This window comes from Desmodus rotundus, chromosome 6, assembly GCF_022682495.2.
Source record: "Desmodus rotundus isolate HL8 chromosome 6, HLdesRot8A.1, whole genome shotgun sequence".
Taxonomy (NCBI): Eukaryota; Metazoa; Chordata; class Mammalia; order Chiroptera; family Phyllostomidae; genus Desmodus; species Desmodus rotundus.
The window spans coordinates 89,729,998-89,743,801 of record NC_071392.1 but is presented as its reverse complement, the minus strand read 5'-3'; the positions used below and the strand labels follow the sequence as shown (position 1 = coordinate 89,743,801).

Below are 13,804 nucleotides of genomic sequence, written 5' to 3'. Positions count from 1 at the left end.
CTCTTCTGTGTGGAGACGCAAAAGCACTCACCGTGCCGCTTCCGCAGTGATGACGGCGCTGCCGATTCTACTCCCTGTGCCGGCCGCACTTCACATTCCCATGACTGCTCTGTGACGACCAGCCTGGGCCCCTCCATCCCTTCCCCTTTCTCACCCAGCTCCCCACCCTCCTCCCTGCTGGCAGCCGTCAGTCTGTTCTCTGTGTCTCCGAGGCTGTTCGTACTTTCTTTGTTTATTTTGCTCCTTGGATTCCACATATGAGTAAAATTATATGGTACTTGTCTTTCTCTGTCTGACTTATTTCTCTTAGCATAACACTGTTTCGGTTCATCCATATTGTCGGGCGTTCTTATGGCTGAGTAGAATTCCACTGTGTATATCAATATATACAACTGTTATTTGTCAAATATGCCTCAATAAAGCCAGAAGATAAAGTGGCTGAAAATATTTTAAAAGGAAAATGAAAACAATATAGCCCAAAGTAATTAGGTTAATGATATAAATTATATATTCATATCATAAATTATGTATAAAAGTTGCGCTATAGTCACACATGGATAGTATATAGCAGCGAGAAAGCACAGTTTATTGCTACATATTATAATACGGACACATCCAAAAACATCATGATAAACCAAAAAAAAAAGCCAGATTCACAAGAACACATAGTGCATGAGTCCATTCATGTGAAGAACAAGGACAGCGAAAGTGAATCTATGCTGTTAGAAGTCCAGCCAGGGGTCACCCCTGGAGGGCCTGGGGGATTCTGGGATGCTAACGGTGTTCTGTCCCTTCATCTGTGCGCTGATACTCAGTCGTGTTCAGTCTGGGACAAATCTGAGAGCTGTGAAGTTAAATAAGCCCTTTCTTCCATGTAAATTACACTTCGGCAAACACTTAAAAGGGGAGAAAAAGGGACGAAAGGCACAAGCACGTAAACAGGAGCAAAAGTGGGGAGCGTGCGCGGAAAGGAAAGCTCTGTCATGAGATGGCAGCAAGGTCTTTCTACGTGTACGGAGGACTCTAATTCAGTGGGGATTATTTTCAAACCCCCTGTGATGGTTTTCTTTTATACTAGAGAGGCAAGGTGGCTCTAAAATACAGGTATAAGTATACCCATAAGTAGAGCCAGCTTCCAGAAAGACTAAAATAATCACATACAATAGCGCTAAGAAATTCCCTCAAGTTCTACTAAGCATGATGCTGAGCCGGGGCCCCTGCTCCCCAGCGCCCCCTGAGCCCCCCACAGCCCAGGGAGGAAGATGAGACTGTGTGCCATGGGTGTGACGATTCCGAGATGAAGATGTATGTGCGTGAAATCTATTTAGGTGTGCTTTGGGGACCCAAGGCTGTGGGAGGGACAGTGAAGGAAGCTGGGTTGGACAGGAGGAGACTCAGGCTGTGAGGAGTCACAACAAACGTTCCCAGGAACTGAAGCTACGCTGTCCCCACATGGGGCAAGAGGTCAGTCCTTGGTCAGTCCTAAGAGCAGTCATAACCGTGAGCTGCCCTGGGAGTGGGGGGCGACCTTGGGGGAGGTGACTCTCTTCAGCTGAGAGTAATCAGGAGGGGATTACTCTCACTCTCAGCCTACAGCTGAGGGGAGGAGTCAGTGGGGGGGCCATCAGCCATCAGCACCCCAGTCAGCTGGGAGACCTGGGGCTTCAGCCCTGAAATGGTCCCCAGAGCCATGGAAGCTGGTAACAGCGGCTACTTGGCAGACTTAGCATGCACTAGACCAGTGGCTCTCAAAGCAGGGGAGGGCCTGGGGGCGGGAAGCAGAGGCCAGGTTAGCCAGAGAGCAATTGATCAGTCTCCGATCTTTCGACAGATGGTCTTTCGAGCCTGGGAGCTGGGAACTGGTAGCGAGTTAGACCTACAGAGTACATCCCTTTTTTTTCTTTAATTTTAATTAATTAATTAATTTTTATTATCCTCGCCTGAGGACACTCCTTCTTTGCTTCCAGAGAGAGAGGAAGGTGGAGGAAGGGAGAGAGAGAAACAGAGTGAGAGAGAAGCATCAATCGGTTCCCTCTTGCGTGGGGAGATCTTAACCTAGGCATGTGCCCTGACCCGGATCCAACCCACAACCCTTCTGCTACAGGAAGACACTCCAACCCAATGGGCCTATTGGAGCTCATGTCTTTTATAAGATGCTGCCCGTCTGAGAACAGGGGGCCATGATTCTACCAGAGGAATCTTCCAGCCGGTACCTGGTGTTTGAGGACCTGAGTCTCTAACTGTTCGCTCCAGCTACTCAAGTGTGTGTTTGGCTCCTCAGGCATCTCAGGGGCAGCGGGCTGCAGGGGCTTTGTTCGGGCAGAGGGGCTTCAGGTCCCTTCAGACCACACCAGATGAGACAGTCCCTGCCCCCTTGGGGGACAGAGCTGCCTCCGCAGCAGCCCCCAGTCTCGTGGTTTCCTGTCACGGGCTGAACCAGAAACCCTCGTGTCTCAGCTTTGGCCAGAACACCCAAACCCGGTTCTTTTTAAGACACAGCGGAACTCTGAGAGAACGAGAAGTGAAAGCCACCTCGAAGTGCATGGCCCGGGCCCTCTGCAGCTCACTGTGGCCACAGTCGCAGTTGTTCCGTTTCTGTGCACTAAGGGGGTGGCAGGGGTGGGGGCGGAGGCAGGGAGGGAGGTCACCGAGGAGGACCCCAGAAAAGGGGCACGGACAGGATGCTGTCAGGAAGCAGCCGAGATGGGGGTGCAGATCTTGCTCCGTCCTCTTTCCCAGGCTCACAGGTGACACGCTGGTTTTTACAGTCTGCGCGGCCACGTTTGCTAGAGCGGATTTTCAATTCAAACAGTGCATTTTGGGTTAAGTTGTTTACAACAAATATTAAAATCGTGGGAGTTGGAACGGTTAGGGCTACCTTAGCTCAAACATCCTCTGAATTTTTAGTGATTCTGAGATACAACAGCGCATCGAAAACTGCTTCACAGGGCAAAAATCTACACGGGCCCAAAGGGGGCACTGCCGTGCCGACCCATCAGCAAAACTCTGCCCATCCCAGCGGTTAGGATTTTCGGTATTAAGTCAATCTCTTCCGTTCCCTTTGCATTTTCTCATGGTTGTTTTAGCCCGTGCACCCTCCCCTTAAGCAGACACTATGTTTTGGGACATCTTATTAAAAATCATATACTTGATAACTTCACTGTCCAATATGGCAGCCACTAGCCACATGAAGCCATTTCATGATGTGAATTAAAGTCAAATAAAATCTGAAATGTATTGTCTCCATCACACCAGACACATTGCAATGGCTCAGTAGTGACCTCTGGCTAGGGGCTGCCTACCATGCTAGACAATGAAGATATTCAAAATTCTGCCATCCCATAGCATTCCATTCAATATTACTACTTTATAAATAGACCTCTTACACAAAACTATTGTCAAATGCATCTTACTGTGTACTCTCAAGAAACCTGTGGCATACTTTTCTTCGGGGACGGAGGCCTTGGCCCATTTTCCAGCGTACCTTTGAACCATGAGAATGCAATGTCTTGTAAACACCATAGGGCCACGTAAACTGCTCCCCTTCACCCAGCCGTGGCCTTCCTTCCTCCCCTCCTCCTCCCTTCTGTCTTAACCTTCACTACGACTGCGGTCACCTGACTTACTAGAAGAGCTGAGACACAGAGAAAGTGCTGCCCACAGTGGTCATGGGCCAGTGTTCAGAAAGGACAGGAGTGGACAGACTTGCCTGAGAAGAAATTCCATCCAGGAGATCTTTTTTTTTTTTTTTTTTAGTTGTGACTTAGTTATTCATTTTTATCCTCACCTGCTTAGAGACAGGGGAAGGGAGGGAAAGAGAGAGAGGGAGAGAAACATCGATTGCCTCTCATGCATGCCCCAACCAGGACCGAACCTGCAGCCTAGGCACATGCCCTGACCCTGCCTGGAATCAAACCCGTGACCAGTGGTGACCTGTGACCTTTTGGTTTACTGGATGATGCTCCAACCAACTGAGCCACACCAGCCAGGGCCATCGGGGAGATCTTTAAAACTCTGCTGGGACTTCTCTTCAGGTGGCCCACGGATGAAGCAAGAAAAGTAAGGTTTGTGTCTCCAGACCCAGAGCAACAATAGGGAACAAAAGGACCTACTGCTCCAGCTGGTGGGGGCGCCACCAGCTCTCAGCCCTGCCTGCGCATTGGCTTATGCCGAGGAGGGAGGCTCGTGCAGGTCCAGGGGCCTTCCCGGGGGAGACTGACATCTGCAAATCAGCTCCCCAGTGAAGCCCCTGCACAGGAAAGCAGCTGAGCGCACCCCGTGTGCAAAAAGTTCGGCAGTGTTGAGCACTAGTTCCCAGTTATGCTCTAAACAGTTTAAGAACAAAGTCATCCTTTTTTAAGGGAAACAATTCAGAGTAAAGGCCTTTGGCTTAAGTGAAGTCACAGGAACTGTAAACTTTATACAATTTAGTTTACCCACCACCGGCAAAGAGAGGGTCCTTAGCATAAAGTCAATAAATAGCACTCACCTGGAGGAACCTGGGCGTTAACGCGTGGCCTGAGTTTTCTGTGCCTCGTCCCTTTGCATATGCTGCCAGATTTAAACAAGAGACTCACAGCGTGACTTTAGGCGAGTGTCTTGACTTCTCTGCAACACACAGAGCAGAACTCTCCGTTTACCTTGTTAGCTGCGTGTAAACAGACGAGGCATGGCTGTGAACGTGCTCCAGGACTACGAGGGTCTTTCCGGATTCCGTACTCGAACAGAACAGGCTGTTGTTGCTGTTCTATTGGTCTCTGGTCTCCCGGTCCCTCGGGAGCTTCAATGGACCAAATGAACGCAGTCAGTTGGGTAAGAAAGTGACTTCAGGTGCGCACACCTGTCTGTCTCGCTGTCTCCTGAGCCCATTTGATACAGAAATCATCCTGTCCTCTATAAGCAAATATAAGCTACCAGCTGTTTAGTCATTAGGAAAACTGTTTTACACTGCTCATTCCACATTTCCTCCGTCCAGTCATCTCATTGGTGGAGCGCCCTCCCTGGACTTGGAGCAGAGTTGGGGTACTTAGCCCTCCTGGAGGTGGGACTCACAGTTTGGCTCCACATCACTGACCCTCAGGACGCTCATCTTTCAGAGGGACAGAGTGGAGATTCAGGCAAGCTTTGCATGACAAAATCTGTTTCTAAATCCACCTCGTCCCCACCCCAAGTAGGTTTTTCTAGGATCCAACCTGGCAATACGCTGGAGTCCTACAGAAATCCAGATATTTAAAAACCATGACTCATTTCTTTTATTCAATAATGGAGTTAGCTTCTCTTTCATAAATGCAGTATCTTGCAAGAGTATCTTTTCCACATGTGGCAATAACTCCTTGCCACTAAAAATATTCCATTGGCGGGACCAGTATAGTGATAACACAGTAAACTGGCTCTTAGCAGGACCCCACGTGAAGAGACAACACAGCAGAGGATCAGAGCTGAGAATCACGCTGGTGGGCAAACAGGGACGGGCAGCTGTGCCACAGGGGACAGCATCCTGGGGGGACAAGCATTTGAGTCCCAGCTGCCCTCCCAGACCTTCACTAAGACCTGCAGGGAGAGTTGGGGACACTGCAGAGAGAGAGCGCTGGTCGTCATGGACACACTGGACCTGTTTTCAGGGAAGGACCTCTCTGATCCTCTGCACGGAGAGGTGAAGAAGTGCTACCTGCTCTCAGCCCCAGGCTCCCACGTGCTCCTCCTGGTGAGGCAGCTGCGCCGCTGCACCGCCCAGGACCAGAAGGCCAAGCGGAGGGTGAAGGCGGTCTTCGGCGAGGGTGCCATGAGACACACAATTGTCCTATTCGGCCATGGGGAGGACCTCGAGGGAGGCTCCTGGATGGATTACATCCACCACTCAGGAAATAAAGCCCTGGGCAGGCTGGTGGCCGTGTGTGGGGGGCAACCATGTGCCTTTAATAACCGAGCCAAAGGGAGAGACGCAGATGAGCAAGTGAAGGAGCTGATGGACTTGACGGAGGGCCAGGTGGTGGAGAGAAGGGGGTGCCCTGTACCAATGAGCTGTACGGCCTAGCAACAGGGCCGGAATGTGGACGCGAGTGGTCAGAGGAGAGATTAGAGGGTTTCAAAGGGAGTCTCATAAAGTACATGGAAGAGCAGAGATGAGGCATAACCAGGGCCAAAGGCAATTGCCTCAAAAGAGCCCTAATCAAAATGCGAGTGTGTGTTCCAGTTTGTATTCAGTTGTCTGTCCATTGCTACCTCTGTTATTGTGTGTATTGCTCAGAATATGAAAATTTGTTTACTACTTACTCTGTAGTATGTGCCATCTGCTTTGTAGATGACTGTTAATTATACTCAGAAATTTTACCAAAAAGTGAAATTCATCCCTGTGCTCTTTGAAGACATAGTAGTGACCTTTCCTAAGGTAACAGATTCCCATTTTTGCACAAATGCAAGAGAATAGAAAAGTTTTATTATAGTAAAATTAAGCAAACAATTCAAGGGGGAGGGGCAGCAGTGTGCTGAGCACCCACGCAGCAGGGAGTCATCAGGGCGCAGGGAAATGGAGGTGCTGTGGCAACAGCTGGCTTCCCAAGAAACGGAGAGGACTAGTCATTCAGCAACACGCTCACGTTGAGGCTGGTCGAAGAGTTTCTACAGAAACATCTGAACGCTCCAAACGATGCTCTCTCCTGTTGGATCCGTGTCTTTTACCTTTTCTGGCATTTCACTTCGCTGAGTTCTGAGATCTGTTTTTCAGACAAGTGTTCGTTCGTCAGTGGGCCAATGATAAGGGACAATTTCGGTCCTTCCATAAAAATGTAATTCAACAAGTTCACGTTCATCAAGAAAGAATTCTATAAGCATCTCTACCTATAGATTACTTCATGCAAAGAACTGACTTCACTAACCACATGGGTAAAATAATCCTTCAGGTTGTAAAGGCAAAACCAGGGAGGAGAAGTCACAGGCGGAGATTATCTGCCAATCTAGAAAGACTCTGGGGGAGAAAGGGTTACTAGGGATAAACAGAGCAAGCGTGGGGGCACGGACTTTTGGTCTCCTGCGTTCCTTTGTCCTGCGTGCCTGAGCAAGAGTTCAGCTCCCAGGGAGCATCTGTACATTCAGCTTTGGAGTTTTACAAATTGGGGATGCGTCCCTCCCCTGTGAAATCAACCAGATGCCCAAGCATGGCCAACAGTGGACTTTCCCGCCCTCCCTGGTCCTGAGAGCCTGAGGGGCAGAAACAGAGAGCTCTGCCTTTGGGGAATGAGATCTATGGGGACGTGGCGCCTGAAAATGTGCAGGAAATATAGATTTTCATTTTTTTTCAAGGGCTTTGAACACACAGGCAAGAGCAAGACCAGCAACCTTCAGTACGCCCACGAGGATGTCAAGTATCCTATTCTGACGCTCAATTTCATCCCTGGCATTTTGTTGCCTGGAAACACAATGTTTTTCCCTTATTGCCAACTCCCTCACCATTTCTGACTCTCTCCTTTCCCGCTCCTGTTCATCCCTCAGGTTTCTGATTTTCTCCTCATACTCCTCTTTTATCTGCTTCTTCTCCCTCTCCAGCTCCGCTCTGCATTGCTCTTCTATCGCTCGGATCTGTTTCTGAATTTCCTCCTCAGCCCTTTCATACATCTCGTTAGTGTAGAATCCCCCCTCATTCTCCATCACCATGCGCTGGACCAGGTCCAGCAGCTGCACCCTCTGGGCCTCCTGCTCAGCCCCTGTCGCCTTATTGTTGAACAAACAGTGGCGATGCTTGAACTCCTTCATCAGACCCTGAATGAACTCTGGGGCTTCCTTTATGTAATCACAGAACGCCACGCCGTCCAAGTCGTCCTTCCGGGTGAATAAGAGGATCATGTATCTCCTTGCTGTGGGACCAAACATCGTGAGCACCTTCTCTGCTGCCTCCTGCTGTTCCTTTGTGTACCGGCCCAGCGGGACCACCAGGAGCAGTGCGTGAGGCCCCGGAGAGGTCAGGACAATGCAATGAGCAATCTCCTTTTGTGTGTCAGCATCCGGCACCTCGGTGTCAAAAAGGCCAGGCGTGTCCACCACCACGACTTCTCTCCCACTCCACAGGCAGCTCGCTTTCTCACAGACCTGGGTGACGGATTTTGCTGCGATGCTGGAATGAAACGCTTTCTTCCCAAGGATGCTGTTCCCTGTGGCACTTTTCCCGGCTCCGGTCTTACCCACTAAGACTAGTCTCAGCTGTGACTCTCTGGGGTCTTGGTTTCCAAGCCCTGGGACATCAGGAAACAAAGCCACAGTGTGAGGACTGACACCCAGCATTTCCCCTGCAGGCCCCCACCTACCAGTGCCCATCTCTGTTGCCTGCTTGTGCCCGGTCTCGTGAGCGACCCCTGCACCCACAGGAGCTCTGAGGAAGCCCTGGGCTGCCTGTTCCTGCTCCAGGACTCAGGGAACCCCAGGCAGGTCTCCGGATCCCCTTGGGCTGCTCACTCTGACCTTTGGCAGCTGAGGGCCCATGGAGGAGGGCGCCCAAAGGTGTGAGTGAGGACTCTGAGCCACTGTAGTAGCTGTCCCTCCTAAGCCAAAGCAGGAAGGGACACAGAAGCCAACTGTGGGCCTTCACAGCAGAAGACCCTCTCGCCCCCCCGTCATATTCACAAGGGAACTTTTCTTCTTCCCGTGAAGAAGCCAGGGCGGGGGGCGACTCAGGCCCTCCCGCCTTGCGGGGCGAGCAGAGCACCTGGGCAGAAAGACAGAGTGTCCCTTTACATGTCACATACGCAGCCCTCCCATGGGACTGTGACCCACAGAAGCACAAAATGCCTTACTTAAAATTACAACTTTGTGTAGAAATCTAATGACGTTTTCCTATTTTCAATGAACGTGTTGAAGACTTAGAACCAGAAAGTATGGATGGTTCTGGAATTATTATAAAATCCCTTGATACCTAAATAATAATAATAATAATAATAATAATAATAATAACTCCTACGGATTAGCACCAGTGGATTCATACACTGTCTTAGTCTCACTTGGTTAGGCCTATGTACTTCTGGGGGAAGTGGCAGGTTAAGAACAGACACCATGGCCTACCAACTGAAGGGTGTTTTCAAGGTAACTATGCCTTCAGTTAAACACCAAATCATCTACTTAGCTCTTTCCCCATTGCCCTTTAATAAATCTCTGTTTCTCTTTAATGTGCCTTACGGAGGAATGCTTCCGGATTTGGTGAGCACAGCCAGGGCCCAGGCAAGACAAGGGATAACCACACCTGAGCGCCTGTCTTTCTGACAAAGAAGACCCCCCAGCGTGGCCCTTGTGTGAGACGGAGGCCAGCGGGAAGACCCTGTATCACACACAGTCACCATCTCTGCTCAGAGTCCGTGCCCACTCGGTCACACCAATGACATTAGTGACACGAGTGATGCCTGCATTTCCCTTTCACAGACATCATCACCGTCACCCGGGCCCTCAGACCCAAAGCCTAGGACTCTTCCTTGATTCCTCTCTTCCCTCTGCTTTCCAGATCCAACCCACTGGCACGTTCTCTTGCCTCCGTCCACACAATGACCGCTTCTCTCCACGGAGAAGACCACCATACTAGCCGAAGCTACATGAGCATCTATGCCTCGGCCGTCCCGACTGGCCCCTTTGTTTCCAGTATGCCCCCTTCTGCCTACTCTGTAATTGGAATGATTTTTCAAAATATCCACCAAACAGAGGAGAGATTTCGCAGAAACCCCATCTCTGGCTTCCACAAGATCAGTAGTGATTCCCCACCTCCCACACCCTCTATGGGGAAGCTGTTGCTAATCCAGAGAGTAGCCACGGCACCCCTGAGGCCAAGTTCCCACATTTCACACCCAGAATCCTGGGATGACAGAGTAAGCTTCCAGAAGCTGAGACACAGGGACACAGGATGCCTACCATTAAGGGGAAAGTGGGTGGGAGGTGAGATCCCTGTGTGTTAGCATCACAGTGGAAGACTCCACCTAAGGACACACTGAGGGCATCAGCTGTCCCCGCACAGGGAGGGGGAAAATCCTGGGAGGTGGAACAAAAGGCCACCACAGGCCAGCTGCACCTTGCGGCAGTGCGCCAATGCTGAGGGCACATGGCGGTCCGTGTGACATGCCCCCTTGGGACGTGGATCTGCAGGTCTGCTCACCAATGCTGAGTGGGTTTCCCCACCCCTTGAACCCAGGTGGGCCGAGTGACTGGTTGTGGACGAGATGGCAGTAGGAGCGTGATGCCAGCGTGGGTCCTAAAGGTGTGGACGCGCGGGGCTGGCTGTCTCCTTCTGCCGCGCAGGCCCTGCAGCTGCCTGGGGAAGAAGCTGGACTCGCCTGCAAGGTGATGAGGGACACAGCCCCACTCATCACCATCAGCCTGGCCTGCCTCAGAGCCTGTGGACTACCGGACACGTCCATGGGGCTGTCCAGTTCCACATTATCCAGTTGCTGGACACTGAGATCATCATGCTCGATGAAGTAAGTCACGTGAAGACAGGACAAGAGCCATGTGATTCCACTCACAGGTGGGATACAAAATAGGAAGCCACAGTGAAATCACAAAACAAACTCACGGACACAGACAGTGGTATGGTGGTGACCAGAAGGAAAGGGAGGTGGCAGGGGGGTGAACAGGGTCAAGGGGTCAAATGTGTGGTGACGGGAGGAGACAAGGCTTCGGGTGGTGAGCTCACAACGCAGCGCACGGGTGATGGACGATAGGATCGTACACCTGAACCTTATACAGTGTCGTTAACCAATGAAGCCCAATGCATTTGTTCTTAAAAAAAGATGATCCAGTTGTGCACTGAACCACCAGCTTACCACCGGGTCGAGAACGGGTCTGGCTGAGAGGGGCCCAGCTGGCGCAGACCCAAGAACTGCCAACCAAATGACTGATGTTTCTAGGCCACGACATTGTGGTTTGCAAACCAGTGCCAGTTCAACTGATATAGCCACTTCCCATAGATAAGAGAGTAAAGGGGGGTTTGTGTGAGAAACAGGGTGAGCCAGTCTGGGACTCTGTTGGTTTTATGAGGCCACCCAGAGCAGGGACCATAGGGACTTGAATAAAATCTCAGAATTTACTCTCTCACGTTCCTCCTTTCCTGGGGCTGAAGAGAGGGGCAGAGAAACACCCGGAGAGGCTACAGCCGGCCCTCCTGGTGTGTGTGCAAGTAGGGAGGTGGGAGACAAGAACCCTCATCAAGCCTGGATCACTCAGCACACTGTAACCCCTCTTCCTCTTGGCGGTGATGCCACATCAGAAGCGACCAGGGTGGGGAGTTGAGGGGGGAAAAAAAGCAGAGTCGATGAAGACAAAATGAGAAACGGGCTTGAGGGTATTTGGATCTCGCTCAGTTGGGGACTGGCAGATAGGGCAGGAGAGCCCCCGCCATGTCCCCTCCATCAGCCTGGCCTGGGGAGCCCGAGCCCCCTCTCACCGTGGCTGGCCCCGGGTTCGCTGATGCTGAAGCTCGAGCTGTGGAATGGGGCTGCCATTGTCGTGTGAGCTCCTGTGGGCAAGAAACATAACTCATTTCAGGGAAATGGAGAGTAACTGCAAACCACACCTCCTGCAGCCAACAGCCCCTCCTTCCCCCTGGACTGGCTACTTGATTTCCCCTCCTTCCCAGCACTTCTCCTCCACTCCCCTGCTCAGTCTCCCTTTTGCTTCCTGCTCCTTCTCTGCACAAACACACAGGCTTCAGGTGCTTCCTGAGCTGGGCTCCTGTGTGCCTTCCCCCCGCCCCCCCCAGGAACTTGCTGCTCTGACCGTTGTTTGAACTAGACACTCCCCAGAGCTCTGAACTTTCATATTCCCGTCAGCCTCTCCACTGGGCAAGTTCCTAGGCATCTCCCACAGAACTGGCCACAGGAAACCCTTGACCCCCCTCTGTGCCGCCAGTCTTGCCCCCCCCTGCTGTCCCCCGCCCCCGCCTTCAGTGGACAGTCTCAGCCTTCAGCCCGGGGCTCCTGGGGAGTCGTGGGGTCACCAAACTGTGTCTCCCCTCACTTTGCTCATCTGTCCCACGGACTCGACCTCCAGGACGTGCAGCAGTGTCCCTGCTCCCACATTCAGATGAAGCCAGGCCACTGGGACTGGCTTCCCTGTCACAGCCCCTAACTGACCCTCTCATCCTCAGTCCTGCTTCACCTCTACAATCAGACTGTTTTTAAACTGAAACCTGGTTATTTTTCTCCAACACCTTTATCCCTTAGGGCTAGGGAGTAGAAACCCCCTTCTTGTAAACTGAGAAGAGAAGCCCAGCCCTTTGAGAAATCAGCTTCAGCCACAAAGTCACAGTTGGTCCAGGTGTGGCAGCCCTGTGTCTGGCCCACCAGCTGCCCGCAGCTCCCGCTACCCAGCTCCACCCTGGAAAGCTTCATGTTTATGTACAAATCCTGCAGGAGATGAAAGGGATCATTTATTTGTACAAATACCCTCTGAGCAGCAAACCTGTAAGAGTGGCTAATTTGCAGGTTCAGCCTTTACCACAGATCACAGTCCATAGTCTGTCAGCAGAGACAGGAAAGAAAAAGTCACGAGAAATCTATGCTGAGAGCAATTTTGGGGGAGGTGTAACACGGATCCCAGGGGAAGGGTCCCCAGTGCTCCACATCCCACATTCCCCTGCCGCTCCCCCCAACAAACTCACAATCACCCATGTTCCTCTACCTGGAAAATCTGCGTCCTGCTCCCGTCTCTGAGTTTGAAGTCTGACCTGAGTGAAGACAGAGGACGAGGAGGAGGAGAGAGGAAGTGAAAGGAGGAGCTGCCCAAAGTGGCTCACATAAGAGGGCTCTGCACAGAAAGGCTCTCATTTCAATTGGAGGAAAGCTCTGGCTGTTGCCCCTCAGTTGCTTGCAGCGTTTTCTGGGATACCACAAGTTAGCAGGTTCAGTTCCTGGTCGGGGCACAAACCTAGACTGCGGGTTCTATTCCTGGTCACGGGGGCAACAAATCCATGTTTCTCTCACATGGATATTTATCTCTCTCTAGCTTTCTCTCTCCCTTTCTCTCTCTCTCCAATAACCAATGAAAACAGACCCTTGAGTGAAGATTTAAATAAATAAATCAATCAATCAATCAAAGGAGTGATAAAGATCTTCCCAGACAAGAAAAAGCTAAAGGAGTTCATCACCACCAAACCAGTTACAAGAAATCTAAAGGGACTTATTTAAGAGAAACAATCGAAAAAAGAAACTCTTATAAATACTCAAATGGCGATAAACATGTACTCATCTATAATCAATATAGATGTAAATGGATTAATGCTGCAAGCTGAGGACTTGGGGCAGCTGAATGGACAAGAAAACCCCGCCCATACACACGCTGTCTACAAGAGGCCCAGCTCAGGATGGAAGGCACACAGAGACTGAAATTGGAGGAAAGAAGAAGATATTTCATGCCAGCGAAAGAAAGCAAAAGAACCATCAACAAAATGAAAAGGCAACCATCTGAATGGGAGAACAGATTTACAAACCACAGACCTGATAAGAGGCTAGTGTCCAAACTTCATAAAGAATTCATACAACTCAATTGCAAAAGAAACCAACAATTCAATTTGAATAAATGGGCAGAAGTTTTGAATAGACTTTAAAAAAAAAATGACATACGGATGACCAAGAAGTCCGAAAAAGATGCTCAACATCACTGATCCTCAGGAAAATGCAAACCAGCACCGCGGTGAGATATCACTTTATAGCCACTAGAATGACTATTCTCAAAAAGACAAAAATAATGAGGGTTGGTAGGACGTGGAGAAAAGAGAACCGTTACGCAGCGGTAGTGGGAATGCAAACTGGTGCAGTTACTGTGTCCGGAGGTTCCTCAA

General features: G+C 50.7%; 2 protein-coding genes across 5 annotated transcripts; one reads left to right on the top strand and one right to left on the bottom strand.

Moving 5' to 3' along the window:
• The first annotated feature begins 4,669 nt into the window (after window positions 1-4,669).
• GIMAP2 (GTPase, IMAP family member 2) lies at window positions 4,670-6,341 on the top strand. The gene is given in 5 exon segments (XM_053927398.1): window positions 4,670-4,715; window positions 5,401-5,457; window positions 5,460-6,002; window positions 6,005-6,205; window positions 6,208-6,341. Coding segments are annotated over 5 exon segments (981 nt in total).
• Window positions 6,342-6,416: 75 nt separating this feature from the next.
• GIMAP4 (GTPase, IMAP family member 4) lies at window positions 6,417-13,110 on the bottom strand. 4 transcript variants are annotated; one of them, XM_045198679.3, is made up of 4 exons: window positions 12,646-13,110; window positions 12,427-12,482; window positions 11,411-11,482; window positions 6,417-8,225 (listed from the first exon to the last, which is right to left on the bottom strand). In XM_045198679.3, exons 3-4 carry the CDS (start codon window positions 11,466-11,468, stop codon window positions 7,285-7,287), a joined length of 999 nt encoding a protein of 332 aa, XP_045054614.2. In that variant the 5' UTR covers window positions 11,469-11,482; window positions 12,427-12,482; window positions 12,646-13,110; the 3' UTR covers window positions 6,417-7,284. The 4 variants fall into 4 exon arrangements, with proteins under 4 accessions (XP_045054614.2, XP_024420297.2, XP_045054615.2 ...); XM_024564529.4 differs by lacking the exon at window positions 12,427-12,482 and having other exon boundaries at window positions 12,646-13,105; XM_045198680.3 differs by lacking the exon at window positions 12,427-12,482 and having other exon boundaries at window positions 12,626-12,647.
• Window positions 13,111-13,804: the final 694 nt, after the last annotated feature.

Excerpts from the sequence above, each read along its gene's own strand:
- GIMAP4 (XM_045198677.2), bottom strand. The coding sequence starts at position 12,356 with ATGAAGCTTTCCAGGGTGGAGCTGGGTAGCGGGAGCTGCGGGCAGCTG. Across the intron at positions 11,483-12,175 it reads CCTAGCCCTAAGGGATAAAG|GAGCTCACACGACAATGGCA; the intron begins GTGTTGGAGAAA and ends TCTTGCCCACAG. Across the intron at positions 8,226-11,410 it reads CGAACCCGGGGCCAGCCACG|GGCTTGGAAACCAAGACCCC; the intron begins GTGAGAGGGGGC and ends CTGATGTCCCAG.